Source organism: Columba livia, chromosome 6, assembly GCF_036013475.1.
Source record: "Columba livia isolate bColLiv1 breed racing homer chromosome 6, bColLiv1.pat.W.v2, whole genome shotgun sequence".
NCBI lineage: Eukaryota > Metazoa > Chordata > Aves > Columbiformes > Columbidae > Columba > Columba livia.
The window spans coordinates 12682219-12707512 of NC_088607.1; the positions used below are offsets into that span (position 1 = coordinate 12682219).

A 25294-nucleotide genomic window follows, 5' to 3' on the forward strand; every position below is an offset into this window, starting at 1 on the left:
CTAACATATCACAAAAAGACTACAAAGTGCTGGAAATAGAATTACAGTGTTTCAACGCAAAAGCAGATGCTCCACACTCACTACAGCTGGATCTCTTTGCAAACACATACTCAGTATGTCATATCTGGCTTCTCACATCCATTGGATGTCTGTTTCTTTCAGGGCTGCCTTTGTACAGACACCATCACTATTTAAAAGCTTTACCTCCAGTTTGAAAGTGGCATCAAACCATTCTGTGACATCGAATAGATTGGTCTTTCTAGCCTACTTCAAAATCCCTGTTAACACATCTGAGTGCACAAAACTATTTGACATTTGACTAACTCCATACAGTAAGGACTTGATACTATGAAAGTAGTGTATTTCCAATAGCTTTGTGCTTGCAAATGTCACTCAAACATTACCAGTAGCATAGCAGCAAACCAGCTGGTGCCTGCCATAGCATTCTGTTAACAAGGGGATGGGAAGGTTAGATTGTTTGATTATACTCTCAGCAACTACTTGGGTAGAGACTTACACTACCCCTTCAAATGAAATTCTGTCAAATACAAGAGGCACAATGTTTTAGGTATATTATCCTTATAGCTGGGATATGAGACTGACTAGTTCAGAAAACTTAAAAAAATAACTGTAGGAACTGAAAATCCCACCTTGAACACACATACTTAACAGATTAATGCAAAAAACTTAAAAGTGGCTATTCAGCATGTTTTTGCTTTCTAGTCTATGGATGGCAGAAGAGAGGAAAGATAAAAGCTTGGCTTCTTTTAAGCTTTCTAAAATTTCTAGCTTCATGATCCAGTCTATGTCTCAGGTTTGGGCTATGGTGGGGACTGCTGTTGCAGAACTGAAGCACACAGTCTATAGCCATGACGCTTTACAAGTCACATCACACCCGCACGGCTCAGCAGCTTTCAAGGCAGATGAGAGCTCTGTAGGAGCAGGCTTGCTGAGGACAAAGTAACAGACTTAAGAGTTGTCTCACTAAAAGAAGGCACTGCAAAGGGAGTTAAAAAGTGGCACAGTGGAGTTTGTCATCATTGCTGATCACTGATTTCCAGATAACCGAGTTCAGTTTGCAAGCAGAAAGAGCACTCTGTCACACGCAACAGCCAGCTGTCACAGACCAGCTCAGCCCCAGTGCTTGATCCTCAAAGACAGCTCAGCAATCACCACAGCCTACAAATCTAAAGATTTTTAGAACCGTTCTGTATTTGTCGAATCACAGATTCTTTTCATCTTTGATACCATCACCACTACTAAAGTTTCCATACTCATCATGATCGCTGTGTAACTTCACTCTCTTTAGCAAGCTTACTTTGGAGTCACTGGGTGGGTTTTGAGCACATTTAAACCTGCAAGGTGAGACCACAACAAAGCACACTGTAATTTCTTCACCATCTCTGGAAGTGTGACCTTCTTGACACTAGCCACTTCAACACCTGGCTCAAGAACCATTGAAATATGAAATAAATTGCTCACTTTTTGATCCAGGCTGTAGGCTAAGATCCACTCCTCCTGCTTGGGGTGGAAGAGCAAACTCTGGATATAAAAGTTCAGACGGTACTTCTGGTAGGTAGCCCCTTCATCAGAGCTGATGAGGATGCTGCTCTCGATCTCTGGATCACTGAGAAGCATGATCTAAACAGAAAAATGAAGGGAAAAGAGTGTTAATGGAAAAATAAAACTGAACGTCATTTAAAAAGTGAGGTCATACAGCACTGATTCCTATTAGATGTGTTCAGAACATAGCTCAAGAGCGTAAACAGCCCATAGGATTTCCCACGTAGGATATTTTTTTGTTTGTTTTCAGTATTTCACTTCCATTTTATATGGTGATTCATTCATAGATTCATTCAGTGATTCTTTTTAATCATTATTATTATTTTGGTTTTATCTAGATAAATTCAGAAAGCCCAGCAAGAATGAACAATACTATGTTGACATCAAAGCTGAATTTGGTTGGGTATATCAACTTCAGGCAGCCACACCAGGCTTTTCTGGTCCCTTTCCAGTCTACCGACTCTTTTCCCAACGTGGAATACTCTCTCCAAAACTACACAACAGGGCATCTCTGAGATTTAATGCTCATTATTTGGCAGCTTGCAGAGCTACAAATGGGTGCAACACCTCCCTGAAAACACAGAATGCCTACCTGGATCAGCTACTGGCATCTGAAAATAGTCTATGTGGGTGTGTGCAAACATCGATACATGATCTCATATATCACACTTCCAATTTATACAGTAGGAGATATTCATGCACTCAGTGAACACATTATTTTCCCCAAGCGCGGGAAAGTGTATGACCTCAATTTGTACAGGGAGGAAAACACTTCTGAGACGCTAATTTTAATTAGAATATTATTATCAATATTTTAAAATGGGTTGATTCCACATTATCAGATGGCATGCTCTACATAAATGTTACCAAGAAAAATGTTGTGGAAACATTAACACCATCTTATTAACATCTGGAGAAAACGACATCACATTAAAGCAAATGCCAGTACCATAAAATAAAGGCAAACAGTGGGAAATAAATTAGAGCTGTACTAAACACAGCATGTTATTGATACAGTAGCTGAAATAAAATAGAAACTGCCTTTCAGCAGGAAAACAGATCCAGGAACTGCCTTTTTTAGCTAGATGCAGAATGATCAGCTAGAGGAGATCCCACTGCAGTTTTTTACATTCGCATGTCCATGTTAACTTTTCTTATCCAGCTTCACATTGCTATAGCTTCAATACTACAGTAGGGAAACACATTAATTTTGACAACCAAAATAAGTTTTTAAGAAATGGTGAGACTCTTGGTATGTTAGACCTTGATCAAGCAAAAAAATTTCAGCACTTTTTTAATCTTAAGCACCTCATTAACTCCATGAAGTCACAAAGGGAAAGTTAATGTAATGTAAATGGGTTTTGATCCTTCCTGTTAAGAAATGAAAAGGGCCTTTAAAACTAGAACTGAACATGGTCTCAGGGTGAAGTCACATGTATGAATCCAGAGTGAGGTCTGAGCTCCTTTGACATCCCTCACAAACACTGCTTACCAGCCTCATAAAGCAACCTCCACCTGCTCCCACAGGCAGCCACACCACAAGTCCTGGAAAAGTGCACCTGGGTTGTGCTCTGGTGCACAGAGCATGACATGGGAAACTTCCCACAGGCAACTCCCTGGGAATTCTTGAGAATAGGTCCCAATGGCGTCCAACGAGAGGGAAGCTTTGGTATGTTTCTTCTTTCTAATCAGATCAAAATATGGATTTCATTTTGCTCCAAACAAGAAAGGTTTCCCCACTATTTCAAGATATTAATACTTTTTCTGGTGACTTAGACTTCAAAGTCATTTTGTTCCCTGTTCATCCAAAGCGTATTTCCTGTGCCAGAGAACTGTAGCAGTTCAGTAAAAATCGTTTGCATCTGCAGAATGGAAGAAAGCTGCAATATTTCCAATATAACAAGATATTCCAGAGAAATCTTACATTCAAAAGGAAGGACACTTCAGGAATAAGAAGATTTTCCACCTGATGTTGCAGAAGGTTACAGAGTTAATAATGCTGTATATTAAAAGGTCGATGCTAGAGTTCTGCCCTCAGATAAGGAGCACAAGACAGCCCACAAGCTCATAGAACTGATGTGGTACACACGCAAAACATTCATGCTGCCCTTTCACACTCCATCTGCAACACTTCGGTGGATAGTTCAACAAATGGGGCAGACGAGATGGAAAAGGTGTAATGTTTTCACCAGATGGTTCACAAAGGCAGGCAATTTGTTCCTCTGGAAGCATAACAGTGATTTCAAGATCAAATAACAAAACCACCAAGCCAGAAAAATTAACAGCTAGAGGGAAAGCTGGAAGAGTCTAAGAGCTGCCATACCTTGTTGTAAGTGCCATCACATTAGTCACCCACCCCCCCCATGCAGTTCGGATATCAACTCTCCATTCTTCCAACTGAGAAAGAAACACACCGAACATCCCTGTTGTCACCCACCCTCCCAAACAAGGCTGATCCTACACAAAGGAGGATGGAAGAAACAGGAGGCTCAATCAGAGTGAAAAACAGAAGGTCATCACTAGTCACGCAGCTGGGTGTGGTCCACAGTTTTGTTATGTGGCAAGCAGGAAAAAAACAGTGGGAGACTCTGGTTTGTTTTTTGTTTTGTTTTTTCTCCTGGAAGCTATGGAGGAAGGAGACAACTTTTGGCAGGGGAAATAGCAGGACATTTGTCAAAGGCCCGAAACCTCCACTTCTCATTATGGGACCAGGGCAGAGGATCCAATCCAGCAGTGATATAGATTAATCACTTTTCATTAAGAGCCAATAAACAAACTCCACTCAGAACAAGCATTTCTGCCAGTACACTGTGTTGCCATTTATAATTGCCATAAGGAAACAGCAAAGCAGCACCAGAGTTGAGAATGTAATTTATAGGGTTTTAAGATCTAATACTTTTCTATAATATTAAATTAAATAGCAGTCTTTATTAAAAAGGAAATTAGATTTCACCTTGCTACATTCTAGAATATATATATATATACACACATATATAAAACATTATTTTCAGTTGTCATCTTCTCTAGTCTAAGAGAAGAGTGGAAGGGGAGGCAGGATTGATTACTGCTAAGAGCAAGTCTTTGAAAACATACTTAAGCTGAGGTGGTTTATACTATACAGCTTTCCTCTAGAGGCTATAGCCCAAGCTCCAAAATTCAGTGGACAATGAATGGCACACACCAGACAAAACAAACCAGGCTGAAAATCAGACTGAACTTCAGGTTATTTCTTAGGGGATGAATGTAGAGGAAGAGAGCAGGCTGGTACATGGTGTATCTCCTTTAAAGCAGGAGCTCTCAGGGCAATGATGACACATACAGAACTCTTCTGAATAAAATCCAGTTGTGCAGAACACCAGACACCAGCAGGGGAAGCACACAGAAGGGAAATGATTCGGAGAGGCCACCTTGCAAAAACAACATAAACTACGATGTACAGCCTGAGATCTTTGGCATGTGATCAGGAAACACATCTGGCTCCAAATACTTCAAGGGGATTTATCCCAGGGAATAGGCAGCACAGGTTGCAGGCAGAAAGAACAAGGAGGGGAGGTGTCATACCTATACCTGCCATGATGTATTTGGTACACAAACCACAGAAGCAGTTAAAGGCACTCAGATTTGTTGGAGAGTATGTAGGACCCTTAAAAGAGCTCTGAAGAAATGCAGAAGTGGGGAGGAAGGAAAGTGACACCACATCACAGCACAAATCCACTGAAATGGCAAGCCCTCTGATGGGGCTAATATAATAAAAACTAAAGCAGGATGTGTAACTAAGATCTGAGTTCCTGCTACCCTGACTAAAATCTCAGGAGTGTCACTGTGTTAATGCAAACACCTTCCTCAGTACTGGTTTCACATAAGCTGTGTCCAGGAGGACAACTCAAGATGGTGACACATTCAAATTCCTCTGCTCCAAGCTACCTGGGCACAAAGATGACTGTGATCTGGAGTATTGAACCACACCAGTGATGAGCCAGCACACTTCCCATGGGCACAACACTACAACATGCCCAGATTCTACTGGTTTGGAGCTACATGGAGTCTGAACTCATATCTGCCTGCATCTGTCTGATGCCGTCATGCCAAAGAGTCCCCTAGAGCTTGGCACCCGGTTCTTCTCCCAGCATCCTTCATGGTCCTGCCCTCCTTTAACAGGCCTGCTTGGCACATCACCACTATCCTTCCTCTTCCGCACCCAAGGCACAAGAACAACCACCCCCACGTCCCCATCACGTTACCTGTATCCAGAGCATCACATTCAAACACTTTATCACCACTCTTGCTCCCTGTTTCTGTGTTATCCCAGCACAAGAGATCTGCTTCATACACAGCTGGAGCTTTTAATAAACTATCTATGGACAAAAAAATGAAACAACCTGCCACATAAAAGGAATTTTTATTAATATCAGTTTTCATTGAATCCTTTTATTTTTCTTAGCCATCGTAAATTTTCACTGTAAATTACCAAAATGTCTCTTTTTAAATCAGCACAGAGAAGTTTTATAGGGACAATACCTGTAGCAGTGGTACCACTGAGCTACATGAGCAAGAAGCATCCCTGTATATAGTTAAGTCAGGTTCAAAATAAACGTCTTTTGTTCCCAGAAATCAGTAGATAAACCATTGTGTATTGCTTTCTGATTTTCCTCTTCATTTTAACGTGCTTTTCATAAGAGGCCCTTTTCAGAGGTCCCAGTCACATTCTCATTTACTTATATAAAGCACTATTCTAAAAAGAAATAAACAAAACAGTTAATAATAATTAAAAAAAAAAAAAAAAAGCACCACACACTACAAACCATCCAGGCTTCCATAGCTACAAACGAAACCCAAATCCTTAGCAAAGTATTAGCAATTTGTTCTGTAGCATTGCCTCTTAAATCCTCTTCTGCAACTGAAAAGGTAGTTCTGCCAAAAACTATGCTGCAAAAAAAGAAACTTAAGGTTTCATGTTTACAGCTTCATAGCAATTTCCATATTGAATGTACTCAGCTTACATGTAAAGAGGCTTCTTTTTTTTTGTCTCCTTCCACTAGATCCTCAACTCAGAAACACTTTTTAAAGCCAGGCTACATCTACATTAATCATAAGAAAACATAAATCTGATTTTTTTTTTTTTTTGCTTTCCCATTTTGATTTAAAACTTTTAAAGGATTGAATGGTCCCACAAGACCTCTGGAGCTAAGCCTGCTTCCCCACAAAGTTTCTTATTACCTTTGAGTTTAAAAAGCTGAAACATTTCAACAATTTATGTTGAAATGTCAATGCAAAGGGAGGATTTTTGCTTTGTTTGGACTTATGAAGTCTTTTCCTCCTTTTGAAACTAAAAAAAAAATACAAAATCAAATGACATTTAAAGGCTTAAAGATACAAAAAATCATTTTCTTCCTTCAAAATATCAATTCATCACAAGTATGTTCAATGTGAATAGTTTGGAACTCTCTTAGGTAAAAAGTAATTTTTTACTGTTGAAGCATTTTAGATTAGATGTTTGACCATCTGAAATGTCTCCCTGGCAAATATTTGGTTATTTATTCCCCTTGCATTCTTCCCTCTCCTACATCATTACTGCAATTTACTTGCCCTGTAGGCTAAAGGATGCCTTCAGATGTATAGACACAACCTTAACCTCTCAGCACACAGTTACACAGCATACCTGAAGCCCTTCTATCCCAACCCAATGGAGGACAGATGCAACTCATTGCAGAGAACATCTCATCTTTTTTTTTCTTCTTCCCTCATCACATGTCACTTAAATTTAAAAAAAAAACCTTCAGTTTAATTAAATCAGCCCATAGCCATCTGAGACAAAAATGTACCCATGTCAGAAGTAACTGTCTATTTAGCAGCGAAAGCAACGCCCATATAAATCAGCATTAAGCTACAAATATCTTTACATTATTTGCACTAGTTTAGAAAACATGCCTTAACTTTACACAAACTTTTACAGAAGATGTTCAGAAATGACAGGATACCTGCTGACTGCCCTGTAGATATGCGGACTCCTGCAAAAATCAAAGGAAAAGGGAGCCAGCCTCTGTCTTTCCAGTCACCAAGACCAGTCAGACAGAAAAAAAATATGAGATGCCAGTGATAAAAATTTGCTCGAGAGAGAAATCCTGTTTGATTATATACAACCCACCCCACTACTTAGTGATCAGCAGCTGTGACAAGGGGGACATCTTCTCTCTGGAAATCTAAAACAGACTTCCATGAAGAAGGCAATAGCTTCTGCATAATTCCTAACTTTGCACCCCAAAAGGAAAACTATCTTTGCAATCCCTTGTGTTATGGAGTAGCCCAGATTTTGGCTCCTTCTTGCCTCACATGGGCTCAAAAAACTTCCTCAGTGTTAAGGATAACCCGTAGGCATCTGTCAAGCAGTGAAGGTGCACTGAGCTTTCATAAGAGATAAATTGTCTGGACCTAGCCCATTTCAACTTCTTGTAACTTGACTTCTTATTGCCCAAAATTTAACATTAATAACGGATTTAATTAATGAATATAGCACCAGATCACCATCTCCCAGAATCATAACGCTGTAATCTTAAAGGATGAAGTGCACTGCACTCACTTTATAAGGGTTTATGAAGCATGTGTTATAAAAGTACCTCAACCATAAGGCTTTTATACCTTGGCACTCATTTCAATACAATCCCATAAAATCCAAGCAATCTTTAAGTGTTAAAGGTGACTTTCACTACTGTATTTATTATTGGATAATGAAAAATGAGTCAGACACCCATAGAAAGAGAACAATGAAATAGACTTTCCTGGGACTTTTGCGTTGGGTCTACATTACATGTACCGTGACCAAAGAACCAAATAGCTCTCTCAAGACCTCTCAGGCACTTCACATTATTCTGTCTCAAGAACTTCCTATCAAGAATTACAGATTAACCCCTACTCTGCAGTATCCCATTGTTTCTCACTGAACTTTCCAGATGCCAACAGCTGTTTCTGTAAGCATCCAACTCCCATGAAGGACCTCCTCCATAGACTCCTCCAGCTGTGCTGGATACTGCAGTTCTCTACTCTGATAAGTTTGTTTGAGAAGACAGCATAGATCTCTGACATTAACATCAGTGGGAATCCATTTTGTCAACCAGAAATGATGGAAGCATAAACCTGCTGTCTGAACAGCACACCCTCCCCACCAGGATCAAGCTTCCCAGGTTCACTGTTAACTTGAAAAGCCCCTCAGCAGGATCTTGGTACTGTCAGAAATAAAACCAAGAACTTGAGCTACAACCAACCAAATATGTACCTTGTTTCAGCAGAACTTGGAACCAGCAGTTCAAGGGAGCATAAATCTGGCCTATGAGGATGAACAACCTACATGCATGAGATACTAGTACTAAAGATACTCAGGCACTAAACATGCAATTGGAATATATAGTCCCAGCGTGTGGTATATACAGTTGACTCAGTCAGGGAAGAGTACACATTTAAGATTACAGCATCTCAGTAATTCTTTCATTCACTTCCTGTAAAAATTAAAAGGGATGGAGATGACAGAAAGACTTCGGGGACACTCTGAGATAGAGCAGTTTGGTAGCTAAAGAATGATTATCTATTGTCCTCCTGTCTGAAAATCCATAGGAGAGATATCTTATGTTATTAACTCTGAGAAAAGAGATTAGTAAAACACAATCAAATGAGGACCAGCACCACCTTGCCTTTTCTAAAAAGGTGGACATCAGCCCTCCACGCACAGTTACAGTGAATAACCTTGGTTAATCTTTCTGATCTCTATTGTTTCTCATGTTTAATTATATCCAGATTACAATTACAATTAATTGTTCAGATTTGTACAAAATTAAAATACGCTCTTGGCATTGCAGGCATACCTGCCATAAATTACCATACCAAAACAAAACACATCACAGAATTCCCGGCTCACACATCCTATGGAGAGAGCACTTCATTTAATTACCACCTTGAGCAGCTACACAAGAGCACAGATGCACCTTGCAGGATGCCCTGGGGATAAGGAGCAAATCAAGGCTAAATTGGATACAATGCAAGAGCTCCTCAAGGAAAACCACTCAGCCATTCTCCTTGGCAGGTGGGAAATGGAAATATATCATGGCTGCAAGGCTTAAGCAAAATCAGAGCTTGGAAAAGAACTCAGATACTTTAAGTCTGCCATCCTAACCTGTCCACAACACCAAATCCCAGGCTGCATCCAATTTGCATGCACAGGAGTGGAATAAGCCATCATGCTAGACCCAACAAAGCAGAACATCTCATCTTTGTTTTACTGCTAAGCAGGTCAGAACAACATGACTCCCTGCTTTCTCTTGTCTTTTGGCACTGGACACATGTACTTTTCACTTTTAATTACAAGGCACAGCAAGCATTTTCTTGTTAAATTTCAGGTGCCAGTAGGGATGGAAGCCATCCAAAAAGCATGTGTTTGACCTGGCAAAGAGTGACGGCTTGGCAACAGCCACATGCTTCGTTGTAAAACCTCATTGTCACAGCAAGGCAGATTTTAACCAAGGTTACTCCATCCCATTATACTCTTGTTATAGCTGCACATTCTCCAGCTCCCCACAGATCATCAGAACAAAGTCCTCTGCCACAGTCATCCCATCTTCCTGAGGCCACTTTGGTACTGTGTGCTGTTCAGCTATTTGCCAATGGCTTTTCCATATCGCAGCATGTTCATGCATAAGTCCCCTATATGAACCACCAAATGGGTTACAAGCATCACCACTTATGGCTAGTTTTGATATAACCAGTTTGACCAGCACTTCCATGACTGGGCCTGAACCAGAAGGAGAAGGAATCCCAGATGGTGACCTTAGGCTTCCACCAGAAAAACAGACACCAAATCAGGAGAAGGGAAATGTAAAGCTTCTGATCTATATTATGCATTGCTCTGGAGTCTGGTATTTCTGCATAGTACAGTTCTGCATGATGCCTTTTAACTCTTTTTGGTTTACATAGGAAATCCCTAACTGTCACAACATCTGACACATTGTTTTGTGGTCACCAGCTTTTTCTAGTGACATGAAACAGCTCTGATCCCAAACTGTGTGTCCAGAAAGAGAAAAGCAGCATTCACTGTTTTAATTATATGTTATCTGAGTAAATGCACGGTTTTGCTGTTCTCCATAGAACTACAACATAATTTTCACCATGATGGTAACTTACCAAGTAAGCAGAAATAGTTACAGAAAATAATGTTATCAGTAAAGAGAGGCTGTATGCACCACAGCTGCTGAAACTGAGAACATCATTTGTAAAAACACTCCTCTGATTATCAGTCTCACTTGGGAGAACACTTATATGTGGGAATAAGTTTACTCACAGTAGTTGCCCCATTACAGAAAACAAAGAGATGTGCATGGATAGTTACTCATGGAGGGAAACTTCTGCAGCCCATATACAGCAGTCTACTTTATTTGAGGACAGCAGAGTGTTTCATGACTCTTTAGAAAAATAAAAATTGTATTATCTATCTCCCTTGAGGCCATTAAACCTGAATACAATTTCAAATGCATCATTGCTTCTCCTCTGCTTACACACTTTATTTTTCTGCTTTTTAGACAGATTGCAGAGAGAACATAGACAACAGTCAGCTTTATCAATGCTCACAACCAGATGCTAATGATCTATCTCAATTTACTAACCTGGTATCTATTACTCATGTCACTCACTGTCCCTAAAATACTCCTCTTCTTAATAGCCTCCCACTGAAGGAAGTCAAGGATGTAGGAGAAGGTCTATCCATTTTCTGGATTGAAGACTAAGGCCCCCAAAAATTAAAGGTTAAAGTTACAAAACATGATGGCATTGCAGTACTCTGCGCAGTAGCACCCAGCTGTGGCTGCAAGCTCCACACACTAACTCACATGTCAGGGATCCTAATATATTGGAAGGTTCAGGACTTAGGAACAGGATTCACAACTACCAGCTCACTGGCTTTGATGTTTTCCATTACATTTGCAAAATTAGCTTCCAGTGATACAGTCCTTGCAGGTTTATAGTAGAAGTCTTGCCTGCAATTACACACCAAGAAGGTGAGCAAATGCACCAGTGACACTTAAACACAGCTGCCATGCCCTGTTCCAAGAAGGTCACTGATACCTTGCAGCCTTGGGAAAAATGACGTATTTTCCTTTCCATATCCTTCCATGCACACACATGCCTCCCTTATTAGTCACCTCACACCTGTGGGCAGAGTGCTCAGAACTGTCCTTGGCTCTCAGACCAGGACAATTAAAAACATTAACTCTGCCATGGGGTTTTATCTTCTTGTTCTTAAACTAAGTCCAAACAATGACTGTGCTAGCTATGAAAAAGAAAGGTTTGTAACTGCATGAAGGAAAATTAACTAGTTTTTTGTCAAATCAGTATGGGGACAAAGGTTTTATCTGCAGCACAACCCTGATACTTTGTTTTAGGAATAAACTGGCAAAAAGATCCGGTGCTGCTTAGGAGAAACCATTTTACACAAAGTTGATCACATCAGAGCTGAAGTCAGAGTTACTGCACTTACACTGTAAGAGGCAGTTGTGCACATATGGCAGAAAGTGAGATGGGGTCCCAACCCTTCAACTGCCAGCACGTACCCTGCAGACACTGCTCATCTATTCTACTAAAAATGAGAATTCACTCAATGAGTAATGCTGGATTTCCTTATTCTTCACTTTGGAAAATAATGAAATAAAAAAACATTTTGCTAAACATTGCTGGGTTTGAGGGTTGGGGTTGGTAGGGCAGTTACTTTCCTTGAAGAAAAATAACTGTATTGTGATGAACCAGCTCATATCACTAAAGATCAAGGTCAGACCATTACACAGTATTCAAAAGGACCCACCTGCCCCTCTTCCAAGAGCTGCTCTCCACCCATTCTATTATTTTTCCTCCTCTTTAATAACAGGACATGCTGACTCGTTATTATTGATTGATTACCCTGCTGTCTGTGAAGCACCATTCCCCTTCTCGTTAATTCAAAACTACCTCATTTTTCATACTTCATAAATTAATACATGATTGGAGCTGCAGCAGCGAAGGAGGTGGCCATGTTTCATAGAGAGGTAGGGAGGGTGGAGAAAGGAAGGAGGTCTCACAAACCCGCCCTACGTCAGGATCTGCAGCTGTGCCCGTCCTGCTGACAGGCGGAGTGTTAAGTACAGGCAGTCCCTCACGATGTGAAGGATCCCAGCAGCCCCTCTTTCTCCCTGCAGCCAAGACAAGGCACTCCGAAAGCTCACACAGGTCCACTCCAACCACTCCACAAAAGCAATGGCCACGCTAAGCAGCAAGATTGCAGCTTTATTTTAGTGGCTATTATAACTCCTGATCTGTCCTTTAACACTTAATAGCTAAATTAGAGCAAGCTACCTTATTATTAGACATTGGTAGTTAGCTCTGGGAAGTCCAGATCTAAAAGTGGATGTGACCTTTCCAGTTTTACCACATCTCCTCTCCTTACAGACTCAGACCATCCCCTAAGGCTCTGCAGGACCCTGACTCTAGCGATTCAGGGTGAAGCAATCAGAAAGAGCAACAGGAGAGGTGGGCTGACTTCTGGAAGCCAGACACGGAAGCCCTGTCACACATGTGCACCAGTATCCTGCCAAGGTGATTCTTACCCCAAAACTGGCCTTTTTTTCCCAAAACATTGTTTGCAAGTCATAGAAAAACAAAGCTGAAATACTGGCTTGGGTTTTTCCCATCTTGCCCCCTCACAGTCTGACTCCACAGCCATTCCAGTAGACAAACAAGTGTAGTGACACTCTCTTCAACCAATCTTAGTTTTTTTTAAAGATGATGGGACAGGGAATTGTATGTTTAAAGTGGTAGATACCTACATTTACCACCACAAACAGTGCTCACCTACTCTATTTTGCACACAAAGCAATCTCAGGGAAGTCTGCCTGGTAAATAAGCCAAGTCAAAAGGGTTTGAAATCTGCTTTGCCTTTCCCTAAAATCTATATCTGCTTTCATCCAAGTGGCCAATTTTTTCCCAAAGCCACAGACGGCATCTAAACAGAGATTTCAGGGTCACAGTTCCAGTCCTTGGTGGATAAATGGCAATAGCAAGTGTCTGTTTTTTTCTTATTTCTCTTAAACATCTTCTGCCTACATGCTTACTTTTATCAACCAGACTTACAATATCTGTGAAGACTAAAATGAAATTTATTTGACAAAACATTTTTAATAAAGCCAACTTAACCCTCATTTTATTCTCTACATAAATTAATTAAATTCTGCGTTAGGCTTCCATTTGCTTTCAGTACTTCAGCAGTAATGTGTATTAGATGAGTTCAGAAACCTATGAAAAATGCAAGTAAAAGCTCTTGGAATGCATAAGTGCAAAGACATGAAATGCAGATTCAGAAAGGCACACACAGGCAAATGCAATTCTGGAATTTCATAATTATGATTTTTTTTTTTTCCTTCATGAACATTGAAATGATATGTTTCAATGTAGTATCTTTAAGACAGGTATAAATAGAAACCCATCTCTCTTCTAACCCTCTTTTTTTCCACCCTCATTAAATAGTGCCATATGTGAGCCTTTTGTTAATTATCTCAATTGTGCTTATTTTTAGAAACAGCTGATGAGCAGTGTGCTGGGCCCAGTGGGCTTTGGGGTTTTTTGTTTCTTTGGTTTTTAATACATCTACTTTTTCAGAGAATTAACTGAAAAAGGCCCAAGAATCTCTAGTTTGCATGTTCACGCATACTGAGAGTCAGCCTTCCCTGGAGTACAATGATCAGATTGTCCCTTTTTTAAGAAAGCAGAAAACTTCTGTTGGGGATCTCTCATAAGCTTGGGTCCCAATTCTGTGCTGTATGTGCTGACAAATGGTCACATCCCATATCCCAGAGATGCTACACAATCTTCATTTATCTCTATGATTTCTATCAAGTCAGAAACAGTAACACTAAAATCTGTAAATGAACAGATAGTAGTTCCTTCTTTTTTTAAGCACAGGAGCCTATAGGTCAGGTCAGGTCCTAGTGTGACATCTGACATGCCAGGCCCCATAGGCCCAGGCTGCAGCAGGGCAGAGCACCCTTGCACAGGAACCCCTTGACTAAAGATCCACAGGAAGGCACTATCTCCAAATAAAATAATAAACTTATTTGTGCATACTGAAAAAGATCCTATACATTTAGGGTATTCTAACAACACCCATATTTTGCCTTTACACCTCAATATCTTCCATGCATTGATCTTAAACCATGTTTGAAATCACTAATAAACTAAGTCATCCGGCATCGGGAAACAATATTTCTTATGTATGAAAGGTCAGAGAAACTTACAGAGTAAATATGACTTTTCTAAATTTAAAAGAGACAAAAATTCCCTCAAAAGGAGAAGTTCCTAAAATTATTTTCTCCAGGTATTACAACACACATGCAACTCAAGAGATCTCTTTCACACAGTTTCTGGTCATGGTTCTGCAAACATTTACAAAAATTCTCTGTTATCCTCCTATTTAAATTGTCAGCTCTGGAGACTGACACTGACTGTCCCTGGAGTGTATTTATGACACAGAATGCACTGAGATGTTAACCAGATCACAGTCACATTTCTACAACCCACTGGTATAACCAGAGCAGACAAATCTGAGCTCTCCTAATCCAGGTGCTGTGTTTTAGAGCTACAGCCTTTCTTGTACAGCAATGGACAGGTTCTGCCCACGCAGGCTCTGGACTGATTGGCACGGGTTTTGGAGAGCCGAAAAGCACAAGAACATCACACGCAGCTCAACAGGTCCAGAGAAGGAGTGCACGAAGAGATAAATACAACTCCATTTGCAGCTCAGGTAATTAAGGCCTTGTCAACGGCAGCTGCAAAACCAAGAGCTTTTTAGTAACTGTATTTCACTGGGCTGCAGGGAAAGATCAGGGATGAAAGACAGCAGAAACAACTGGTTCTATCACTCCTGCCCTATGGCTCTAACTCGGCCCCTTTGCCTTTGTGTTACAAATATGTTTCCTGAGATCACACCAGCAAGTGCCAGTTTGCAACACATGCTGTTTATCACAGTGTCAGCATAATAAGGAAAAAGGGTCCAACAAAACCTTCCATCTGCCAAATGGTTTTAGGATACTCCAGAGCTCAGTTTCTCATGGATATCTTGGGATGCAACCCTAGGAAAAAGCAGCAGATGACTAATGGGAGCTGTGGCAAAGGATGGCAGCTCAGTTCAGGCCGGGTTAGCAAGGATCAGGTGCCTGTTGGAACCACTGCTTCATCATCAGCATTAGATGAGTAAGGAGAGAACAAAATGCTATGGAATTCCCTTTGGGATCAAATGGACTAAGAAATAAAGTCAAAACCAAAATCTGTTTTGACCATGGTTCTGCCCTGAGGCACCAATCACAGTTGAAGATACATGAGGCCAGGGCAGGATTTGCTCTCAGTCACTCTCTAAGTAAGCAAGAAGAAATAAAACGGAGGTCAAAGCGACTTGCACTCATTTAGGATCTCCAACTGCTGTAACAGGAGGTGTCACTCCCTATGTGCTAGCTAGTTTCCAGTCAGGTAAATGCATTCCTCCGCAGTTTCAATATTACAGTCACAATTAAATTCTTGCTTCATTAACCTGAACTGCAACGCAGCATTGCTCTCTGCCAGCTCATAAACAGTTGCCATGCTTCATCCCCAAGAAGCTGCACAGAAACAAACAAATCTAATTAGATTTCGCTTTCAGAGCTCCTGACTCTCCAAATACCTCTAAACGTTTCTCATTCTGATGGGCCAAGTTCGGAGGCATGACTAGGTATCAGAGGTGCCACACGCCTTTGGCTTTTATAGCTTCAGTGATTTGGACTGGCCCTTTATTTTGACTTTATGACAGCTGGGAAACTAGTCTGCAAAACCATTTTCTCAAAGCTCTTTAAGTGAGCACCATAACTTTATTTCTGCTTTCTGCTGTTTGCAACTAGTGTTCAAATCCCTTAGCTAGAAGTTCTATCTATAAATAAAATCTCTAATGCTTCAGTTCTGGTATAAGGGAAAAATGGGGGAATCCACATTTCAGTCACTGCACCTGGATGATATTTCTGTGCAGAGAGTCGGCATAAAAGGCTTCAGACCTTTTAATTCTTCAAGTCATCACCTACAACAACGATGGTAACAGCGCAGGAGAAAAGCTAAATGTGACTGCACCCAACTGAACTGCAAAGCAAATTCATGAAGGAAGGTATTTCTAAGACATCACAACTGACATCTCAGATCTTAAATGCAATCAGGACCTCCTGGTTATCCTCATCTCATCTGAGCAGTACCCTATACAGGCAAGTGCTTTTTGGTTTGATTTTGTCAGAGTTGTCATTCACTTCCTTTTTCCTCTCTTCATTTTCTTTTAAATGCTTTTTAACCCCATCCTCTCAACCTCTACAGGAATTCCAAGGGCAGAAATAAAAGTTTCAAAGTGAAAACTGGGTTTTCAACTACATACCACCTTCACCAAGAATATTCACTCTTCACAGAACATTTAATGGAAAAAGTAACGCATGAAATCTACGGTTCAACAATTCCTTGAGATTCAAAATTGCACCTCAGTGTCTGCAAGGAGCAGTGCTTCAGATATATAGGACTTCTGCACCCTTCGGAAGGACTTTGCATCCCTCCATGAGGCATCAATTCTAAAATGAATCCTGTTATTGTCAATCAAGAAGAAAACAAATGTTCTTGGAATGAGAGATCTCAACCAGCAGGCCAATCCATGCTAGAGAATAGGGACTTGCAGAACTTCAGCTCCAAAGCAGTGCCATTTTGAAGTGCAGGCAGTTAGTGAAAAAAATCACAGGGTTAATTTTTTTGTGGAAATTATCCAATTTTCTATCAGAAAGTTTTCAACAACCAAAAAGAAAAAAGAGGTAGAAAAAAAATGAGAATTTAAAAAGTCAAGAGAAATGTTCTTATTAAAATAAAAGAGGCTTTTCCACTTAGTGCTTTGCAAGAAATAAACAATTTTAATTCCCACACTGCTGTGAAAATCTGCCTCTAGTAAAATGTAACTAATGCCCAAAATATAGCATTAAATTAAAGGTCAGCAGGGAACTGAGATCTCTGCCCAGCAGAGAGTAAGCAGCCTTTGTCATATCCCTAAAGACAGACCAGAGGCTATAGAGGAGAAAAGCCAAAGCTATGCTTTTTGCAAGTCTCAGCTTTTCTGAGCATTCAGCCGTCTGCCCTTGAATCCCATTCATCTGTAAAGAAGAGGTGCTGCTAAAGAAATATGAAAGTTTCTCCTTTCTGAAGTTCACCACAGAATTACAAGGCTTGTTGCAATCTGTGTGTCAATGGGGCAAAGCAGATGCTGCTCATGTGGCCCCTCAGGTGAACAACTGGGTGGGCAGATGCACTGAAGGGGAAAATCTGTCCTGGAATACACTCTGCCCATTAGAGCACCTTCATGGTGGTGGAAGTGTCAAAACCACAGGCACTTGGCATCTCACCAAGACCCAAAACAGTAGCTCTTTAGAAAGCCATGGCCCCCAGGCCTTCAGAGCTCTCTGACTGTTCCATCCAATGATCACCTGGAATTTCATAGTATTAATGAGAACTCAATGCAGATTTTCTTGATCCAAATACAAGCCCCTAGTGTGCAAGTGAAAGAAGAAACAGCCCAAGCACCTGCAGGAGAGCAGATACAAGTCTGGCAGTTTCAGCTCCCAGCAGCATAGGCTGTATGCACAGTTACAAAGTGGTGTGAAACCCTGAGCTCGTTAGTTCTTAGGAGATGAGAATTAGCAGCACGACTGCTCCACATGAAGATGAAGTAGTCTCAGCTCATGGCAGAAAGAATTTCTGCTCTGGTGCAGCCAGAGGCTAGGGACTCACATTGGGCTGCAGCCTGCTTGACTCTTTGTTATGTCAGCACTCTGAGGTGGTCTCATTTCAAATGATGGGTGCTTTCAGATCACCAAGTTGGCCCTGATCACTCACAATGGTACTTGGCAGGCAAGAGAAATCAAGGCTGGAAAGAAGTATTCTCAGTGACTTCTTGTAGTATTTGCATGTTTGTTATATTCATTTAATTATAACAGCAAACCTGAAACCTCAAATTAGACAATGGCAAAGTGTGTTTTCCAAATACCTTCTTGTGATGTCTAGGAATTGAACAGCCCTTATCTCAGCTCCAAAACCAGCTATCAGCAGGTTGGGTCAGCAGACAAAGTGGCCTCTAAATGCCAAACGCCAGCAGAGCCAAGCGGTGCCCAGGGAGAATTCCAGCTGGCCTGGATTTATCACCATGATGACCAGAGAGATTGTATTTCTTCAACTCTTCCCCTCTCAGCTGCCTCTTTTCTCTTCAGGCATAAAGCCGTGATATCTTTGTGATGATTTTGCCCATTGACAAACACTAGTGCCTGATGTGTTTCACTGAGGAGCAAGGGGCAGGACTGATCGACCAGCTGCTTCCAGGCTGCTCCAACATTTGTCAGTCTGCTATGTCAGGAAAGACATGTCAATACTCAGCAGGACACCAAATACAGACAGGAGTAACATCAAACAACCTCTTGAGGCTCTCCTGTTAGGGATGGGAGACACACACAGGAGCAGCTTACAAGGAAGATTAAAGAGAACATGAAATGAATAAATTTTACTAAACATATAAACCAAACTGAAACAAAAGTTTTGAGCTCGAAAAAGAAAGGCAAGTGATACATGAAGCTAACCAAGGACTTGTTTTTGCATCAGTGTTACATAGCTGCTGCACTCACATTAACTTCATTGTGGGCAGAATAAAACCCAAAGAGAATTAAATAAATAAGTATTTTAAGGCCTAGGTCATCAAATCTCACATCCACGTGTAGCACATGTTCCAGAATTTCACCAAATTATTCCTACATTAAGCTCAATATTTCTTCCAGAAAGGAATCCTCTTCATAAGAAAAGGGTGTTGGAGTGACATAATGCAGGAGGGTAAGGTGTGCATCAAGCGTGGCTTTATTGGGACAAAGCAGGAAGGGGAATGACACAGGCTCCCAGACCATGGGTTGTAGCCATGCCTCACCCATCTGCTCAGCTTCTGCATTTCTGGCCTTATCTGATCTCTCATATTGCAATAAGCAGAGATGTTGTTATTGAGAAATCAGTGTCCCACCATGACCTGACAGCACTGAGCAGTGAAATACAGTGGAAGCTTCCAAAAATTTTGCAATATTCCCACTAAATTTTTTTAAAGAAATTAGAAATAAAAAGCTTTTCTTTTAAAAGAAGAAAGAAAATAGCCAGTGTTTAAATCATCTTGCCTCTTAAGTGAGCCCAGAGTTATGCTACGATTCAGGTAAATGATGTTTATATAACTGGCATTTGGCTGAATGCATAATTCCTATTTAACAGCTGAAGAGAGGCATTTTGGGCCTTCAAAGAAATCTGACAGGTAATTCCCACTGTAGTTCTGCAGGGTAGCTGAGAGGTAATTATCCTTCTCACTAGTAAATCAATTAGGAACGAATGTATGGAAAGCTTTTCCCCTCCTCCAAGTAACTGCTAATCCTCTAAGCGCTAATGAGCTGACAGGGCTAGCAACAGTGTGCAAAGCCATCACAAATCGACAGGAGCTGCGAGGCGTGCAGGGTCCCATCAGTACCTGGGAGCTAATGCCTCAGGAGAGGATATCTTGCCTGGAAAGTGTCTGCATGATTTACTGTGTGTGCAAAGGCCCTGTGAATGTGTTGCTTTTGATACCTCCCTCCCCATTTGTTGCCTCAAACAAAGACAATATTTGATGCTTGCAAGACATCACTGCATTGTGTTCAACTACTCAGCACTTGTGCTGTTAGAGGTGAAACACAAGGATCCAGACTTTCTCTACTGGGCTTCAACTCACCTGTTGCTTTGTGATTATTATTATTCTCTAGGAGATCAAGAAAAACATGATATTTACCCTGCAGGACACCATAACAGCATTCACCCAGAGAGACTTTGAGAAGACTGCATCCCAAGTTCATTTTTTGCAGTTCACAACCTCATGAATCTGTAAGGGGTGGGTGGACAGTAAACATGATACTGAATTCAGCAAATCCCAGATGCTCCAACCCAGTGACACCTTTTCCAGGTATTTTTCAAATGCTGCATGGATATTTGGAATTGCTTAGATGGTCAAAGCAGCAGAGTCAGCTCTGGGTTCAGACATATCAGCACTTTAACCACGCTCACTAACAGTGTCCATATATCTGTAACAGGTAGAAGAATGAAGAACAAGTTGTTCCGACAGCAGCCAGAACTGAAGTTGCTTTCCTATGGGTTTTCCTTACAGCTTGTTTCTCAATTTCAAAAGGCTTTTAGATAGGGAGAAGTAGGAAGACAGACAGATAGGTCCAGGAATCAGTTCCTTAAGACGTAACACCAAAAAAAAATTCTTAAAAATTGTCATCCAAAATAATAAAACAGCAGGTAAAGATAGGTGTGCATGCCACTAGATGGTGAAATTTAGGTGTTATTAATTCAAAAAAAACCACAAACAAACAAACAAACAAGACTGCTGATCTGTAAAGCTCAATAGTTTGAGAAATTGCTAGAAGTTAATTGTATATCCTAATACTCTGGTTTGCAAGTGAGACTTTACACCAGTGACGTAGGATTTGTAACTGAGCATATTGCCTTTGATTTTGGGTGGGCAGAGTTGCTCTGGAAACAGAAGAAGGAGAATTAACTCGTCAGTGGCCAATATGTTGAATATGAGCAGTGTGAAGGCCAGGAAATCTCATTACAAAGCATCTTCCTTCCATTTTGCTCAGGAAAAAGGTCAAGGTTGTTTTAATGAGAATTCAGCTTCTGCATCAGAAAAAAATATAAGCTATGGCCTGCCCACTGCATTCTTCCTCTCCTCTATACATACACATATATGGTTGTCAATAGTAATCAGGGCTCTGGCTGCCTTAAGGTTACATACAAACAAACATAAATCCTGAAACCTATGTAGACTGACCATTACTACAATAGTAGTGATATGAGCACTACAAATATCAAGATACTAGTTTGGAAACCTACTGATGGAGATGGGCAGTTTGGAAGTGATCAAGTGGAATGGGCTGCACCCCATCCAAGCACAACTCCCCTGCCAGCAATTAGCAACGTGCTGCAGCCCTCCCACACTGATTTCTGTGGGTGGCTGAAAGCATCTCTGTCCCACTATGTTCTTTTAATCAACACAGGCAATAATTTTAAACCAAAAAGGCACTGAGTAGAAACTCCTGGGCTGCACTCTGTGAGCCACCTGCAGCCCTAATAGCATCACGTGGGAAGCATGAGCATTGGGTTTGAAAGCTATGACCTCATCTTCTCTCCTACACATTCAAATCAAACCTTAGGTCTCCCACCCACTCTCCCAGGCATACTCTGCTTTCAGCCCCCTTACATGATGCAACCAATGAAAATGTCATTTACTTCTTTACCTCCAATTTCCAGCTAGGGAAAGCATAAAGAGGAAAAGAGTCGAATGTGGAAATAAATGTGTTTTACTCAGTATTTCTTTTAATGAGATATAGAAGGCAGGGAGAGGTGTATTAGCCAAAGTGTAAGCAAGAGTGCCAGAAATGTTTGTGTGAGTTCGGCTTCTTTAAAGGTATAACAGGCAGAAGCAAATAAAAGGAACCCTTTTATTTCTCCAACACGTTCAGCAGGAGATAAAGCACTCAATCCCCATCACAAGTAAAACAGGCATAGTTCTACTGGATTCCATGTAATTGCACTAGCACAACTTAGACTGCAAATTCAAGCTCTTGTGAATTACCAACAGATCTCACTTTAGGATCATAATTCCTCTCAGAATGAACAGAATGTTGTAATTTAGTTTCTATAGCTACCACCTTGATGGCTCTCCCTTACCTTCCTCTTGTTAGTGGGGCTGACATAAAGGTAGCTCAGCACAGTCTTCAGGCCTACTTTGTCATTTAGCTTTTCATAGGTAGTGCCATAGTCTGTTGACCTGGAGAAAAGAGGAGACAAAAAGAGTTTGCGGTTATTAGAGCTCAGGGGATGGGAAGGAAAGGACGATGTGAACAGGTGCTCAAAGTTACAGCTTAAGCTTTACTATCCTTAAAACTTGAGCTTTTGTGTTTCATTCAGGGTGGGCAGCAGAAAAGAGAAGAAAACTTGAGTCCTTTGGGGTAGAGTCTGTCTCTGCATCAATTGAACCTACACACCTGGGGAGCTGTTCTGCACCCGTGAACATGGATTTTGGGGGCAGGCTCTGCTCTCGTGTGCTGGTGGGGGTTCTAAATGATATCTACATCAGAGGACTGATCTCAGCAGCACCCTTAGCACCAATTCTCTTTTCAGATAAATCCAACAGAAGAATCCAAATTAAACCCATCAACAGTTTTATTTAAGTAGGCTGATTTTTGACTTGGAGATGGGGATCCAAATGTGGCTCAGAATTGTAACAGCTAAACTCGTGTGTAGATAAAAATGTACCTAAACTGGCATCTTGAGTCCTCAGTAACCCCCATCCTACTTTGTGCCAGGAATTTAATTTTTCTGAGTTACAAAGACAGATTCAGGCCCCTACACTAGCAAATCCCCCTCAGAGGAGCAGATGATCTGGGGGTGGCATTACCCATTCGTGACTGGGGAAAAGGGCTGCTTCGTCAGAGAGGGTTTTCTGTAGTTTCTTCCTCCTCCTCATTTGTGGGCATGTTGGAAACCTTACTTTGCCCTTCTTGTTTCTCTGCTGTTTTCGTACTCTGCTTTCCCTAAAAAAAACAAGATTTTTTCCTACCAGAACAAATCAACAGCTACCTAGTACAGGATTCCACAACTCAAGAGTGATGAGCACCAGCTTGTTTTTAGGAGGGGTGTCACAACCCGCATGAAAAGTCCACCCACCCCATCCAAACTGTGGAGAAAGCCTGGCCTCTGACCCTACACAGCTTCTATGATGTGGACAGAGCAAACACGATCCTTATCAGGTGGACAGAAAAGACCCTCACAAAAAGCCTACCTGGACATACCTATGATTCTATTAGAATGAGAATTCATGGCCCCAGCCCTCCTCTCTACGCACGCTTTTTACTATACAGATTATTAGAGAATATGTAGCAACTCAATGCCTTTCCCAGTAACCAACCCCAGTAATTTTCTGATTTTCTAAGTTCAGCAAGTCCCCAGCATCTGCAGCTTTGTGGTTCTGCCTGAGACCAGTCCTCTGCTCCTTGCCTGTCTGGCAGAGGAATGGCCCAAGTCACCCTTCTGGCACCACAGTGAACAGAGCTGCTGCGCCCAGCAGCTCCAGGCTCCCACTGCAGTGACTGCAGAAATTGAGTGATGGCAGAAGCTGCACCCACCTCTGCTGGTTTTCTGGCTGCTGGTGAAGTCCAGAATGGCAGCAGAAGAGACATGTCGCAAAAACAGGTTTCAGGCTTCCAAGTTGCAGGACCCATGAAGTCAAAAGTTTGTTTTATCACTGACGTGGCTCCAACACACTTGCTTTTCATGCAACTTTCAGTCACAATTACTAAATGTTTTGCGAACTGGTTCTTTCCTTAAATGCATGAACCAACCTTCCTGCTTTGAACACTCAGCCGTCAGGGGTGCTTCAAGTCTTAACTTGCTTGTGTTCTAGTTTAGCTGTTTAATACTAAAAGGGAGCTAAGTATTAGCTATGTTTACACTTAATACTCTTTTGTACTAATGCACAGTTTTGGTACTTGCTGAGCTTCACAGAGACATCCCAAAGGATATTACAATAATGTACTGTATTTCCATAGCACTTTGCCATCCAAAGAATCTGAAGCTCTTGTCTTGCTAGATGTCAATGCCACACAAAAAAACCTAGCAGCTTTCCTCCTCCAGCTAACCTTGAAACTGAGGCAGCTCAGTTAATAAAACTGAATGATCCAGGCCAATTAATTCCACTACGTGAGGCCTCCTATACATGCAGATTCATCAGGTTAGGAATCCTCAAGTAACACTAAGCTCTTAGCAGAGGGGAACACACAGAGGACAAAAACTGAGGTACTTCCTTGACCTCACCCTTCCAACAGCACCAAAGCTCTGAACAGCCACATTCTTGACTACACATGTACCAGCCACCAGCCAGGGAAGGAGATCACTGGTTTCAATCAGCATTCAAAGAGAATACAAATAATAGTTTAATATTCTGACAAAGCTACTTTGGTTTTGTTCTCCCAGTCATTTTCAGATCTCCCAAAATGCCTTGCACTTCTAAAGATGCAGGCTGGATGCCCTAATGACTCTTTCTCATTAAACCATTATCACTCATTGCATTTGCCCTTTCAAAGAATAGCTAGAAAGGAGGTAGGATGATTATTCCGTTAGCTTCTCTAAGGCTTTCTTTATTATCATGACAGTCACCACTGGCTTCACAGAAACGTCTCAAAGGATATCACAATAATATACTGTATTTCCACAGCACTTCCCCATCCAAAGAATCTGAAGCTTTTGTCTCATGTTAATCCATTCAAACTAACGAAGTCCCAAGGGCCACACTGGGAAATATTACCTCTATTCTAGAGATGAAGAAACTGAAAGCTTGCATAGGTAATGGTTCATTTTTTCAAAAGCAAGCACCCACAAGTAGCCATTTCAGCTTCTATAATCATCTAGTGTATGGCTCAATACTCAAACCTACTAAACTCCTACCACCAAACTGCCTAATTCTTGAACAAGTATTTACCAAAAAGAAAAAAAAAAAAAGTTGTCTGGCTAATTCTAGCAACCTAGGTCTGGCTCCGCTTTTAATCTTAACTTGAACCGTTCTCCCCCATTAATT

At 41.1% G+C, this 25294-nt stretch overlaps 1 protein-coding gene across 2 annotated transcripts in view; it reads right to left on the reverse strand.

The window, feature by feature from the left end:
• SORCS3 (sortilin related VPS10 domain containing receptor 3) overlaps positions 1–25294 on the reverse strand; it is a 352535-nt gene that overhangs the window by 138694 nt on the left and 188547 nt on the right. For both annotated transcript variants that reach the window (XM_065067081.1, XM_065067080.1), the window contains 2 exons: positions 22390–22489; positions 1483–1641 (listed from right to left, as the gene is read on the reverse strand). In XM_065067081.1, coding sequence (XP_064923153.1) covers positions 1483–1641; positions 22390–22489 — 259 coding nt within the window. The remainder of the gene's footprint in view (positions 1–1482; positions 1642–22389; positions 22490–25294) is intronic.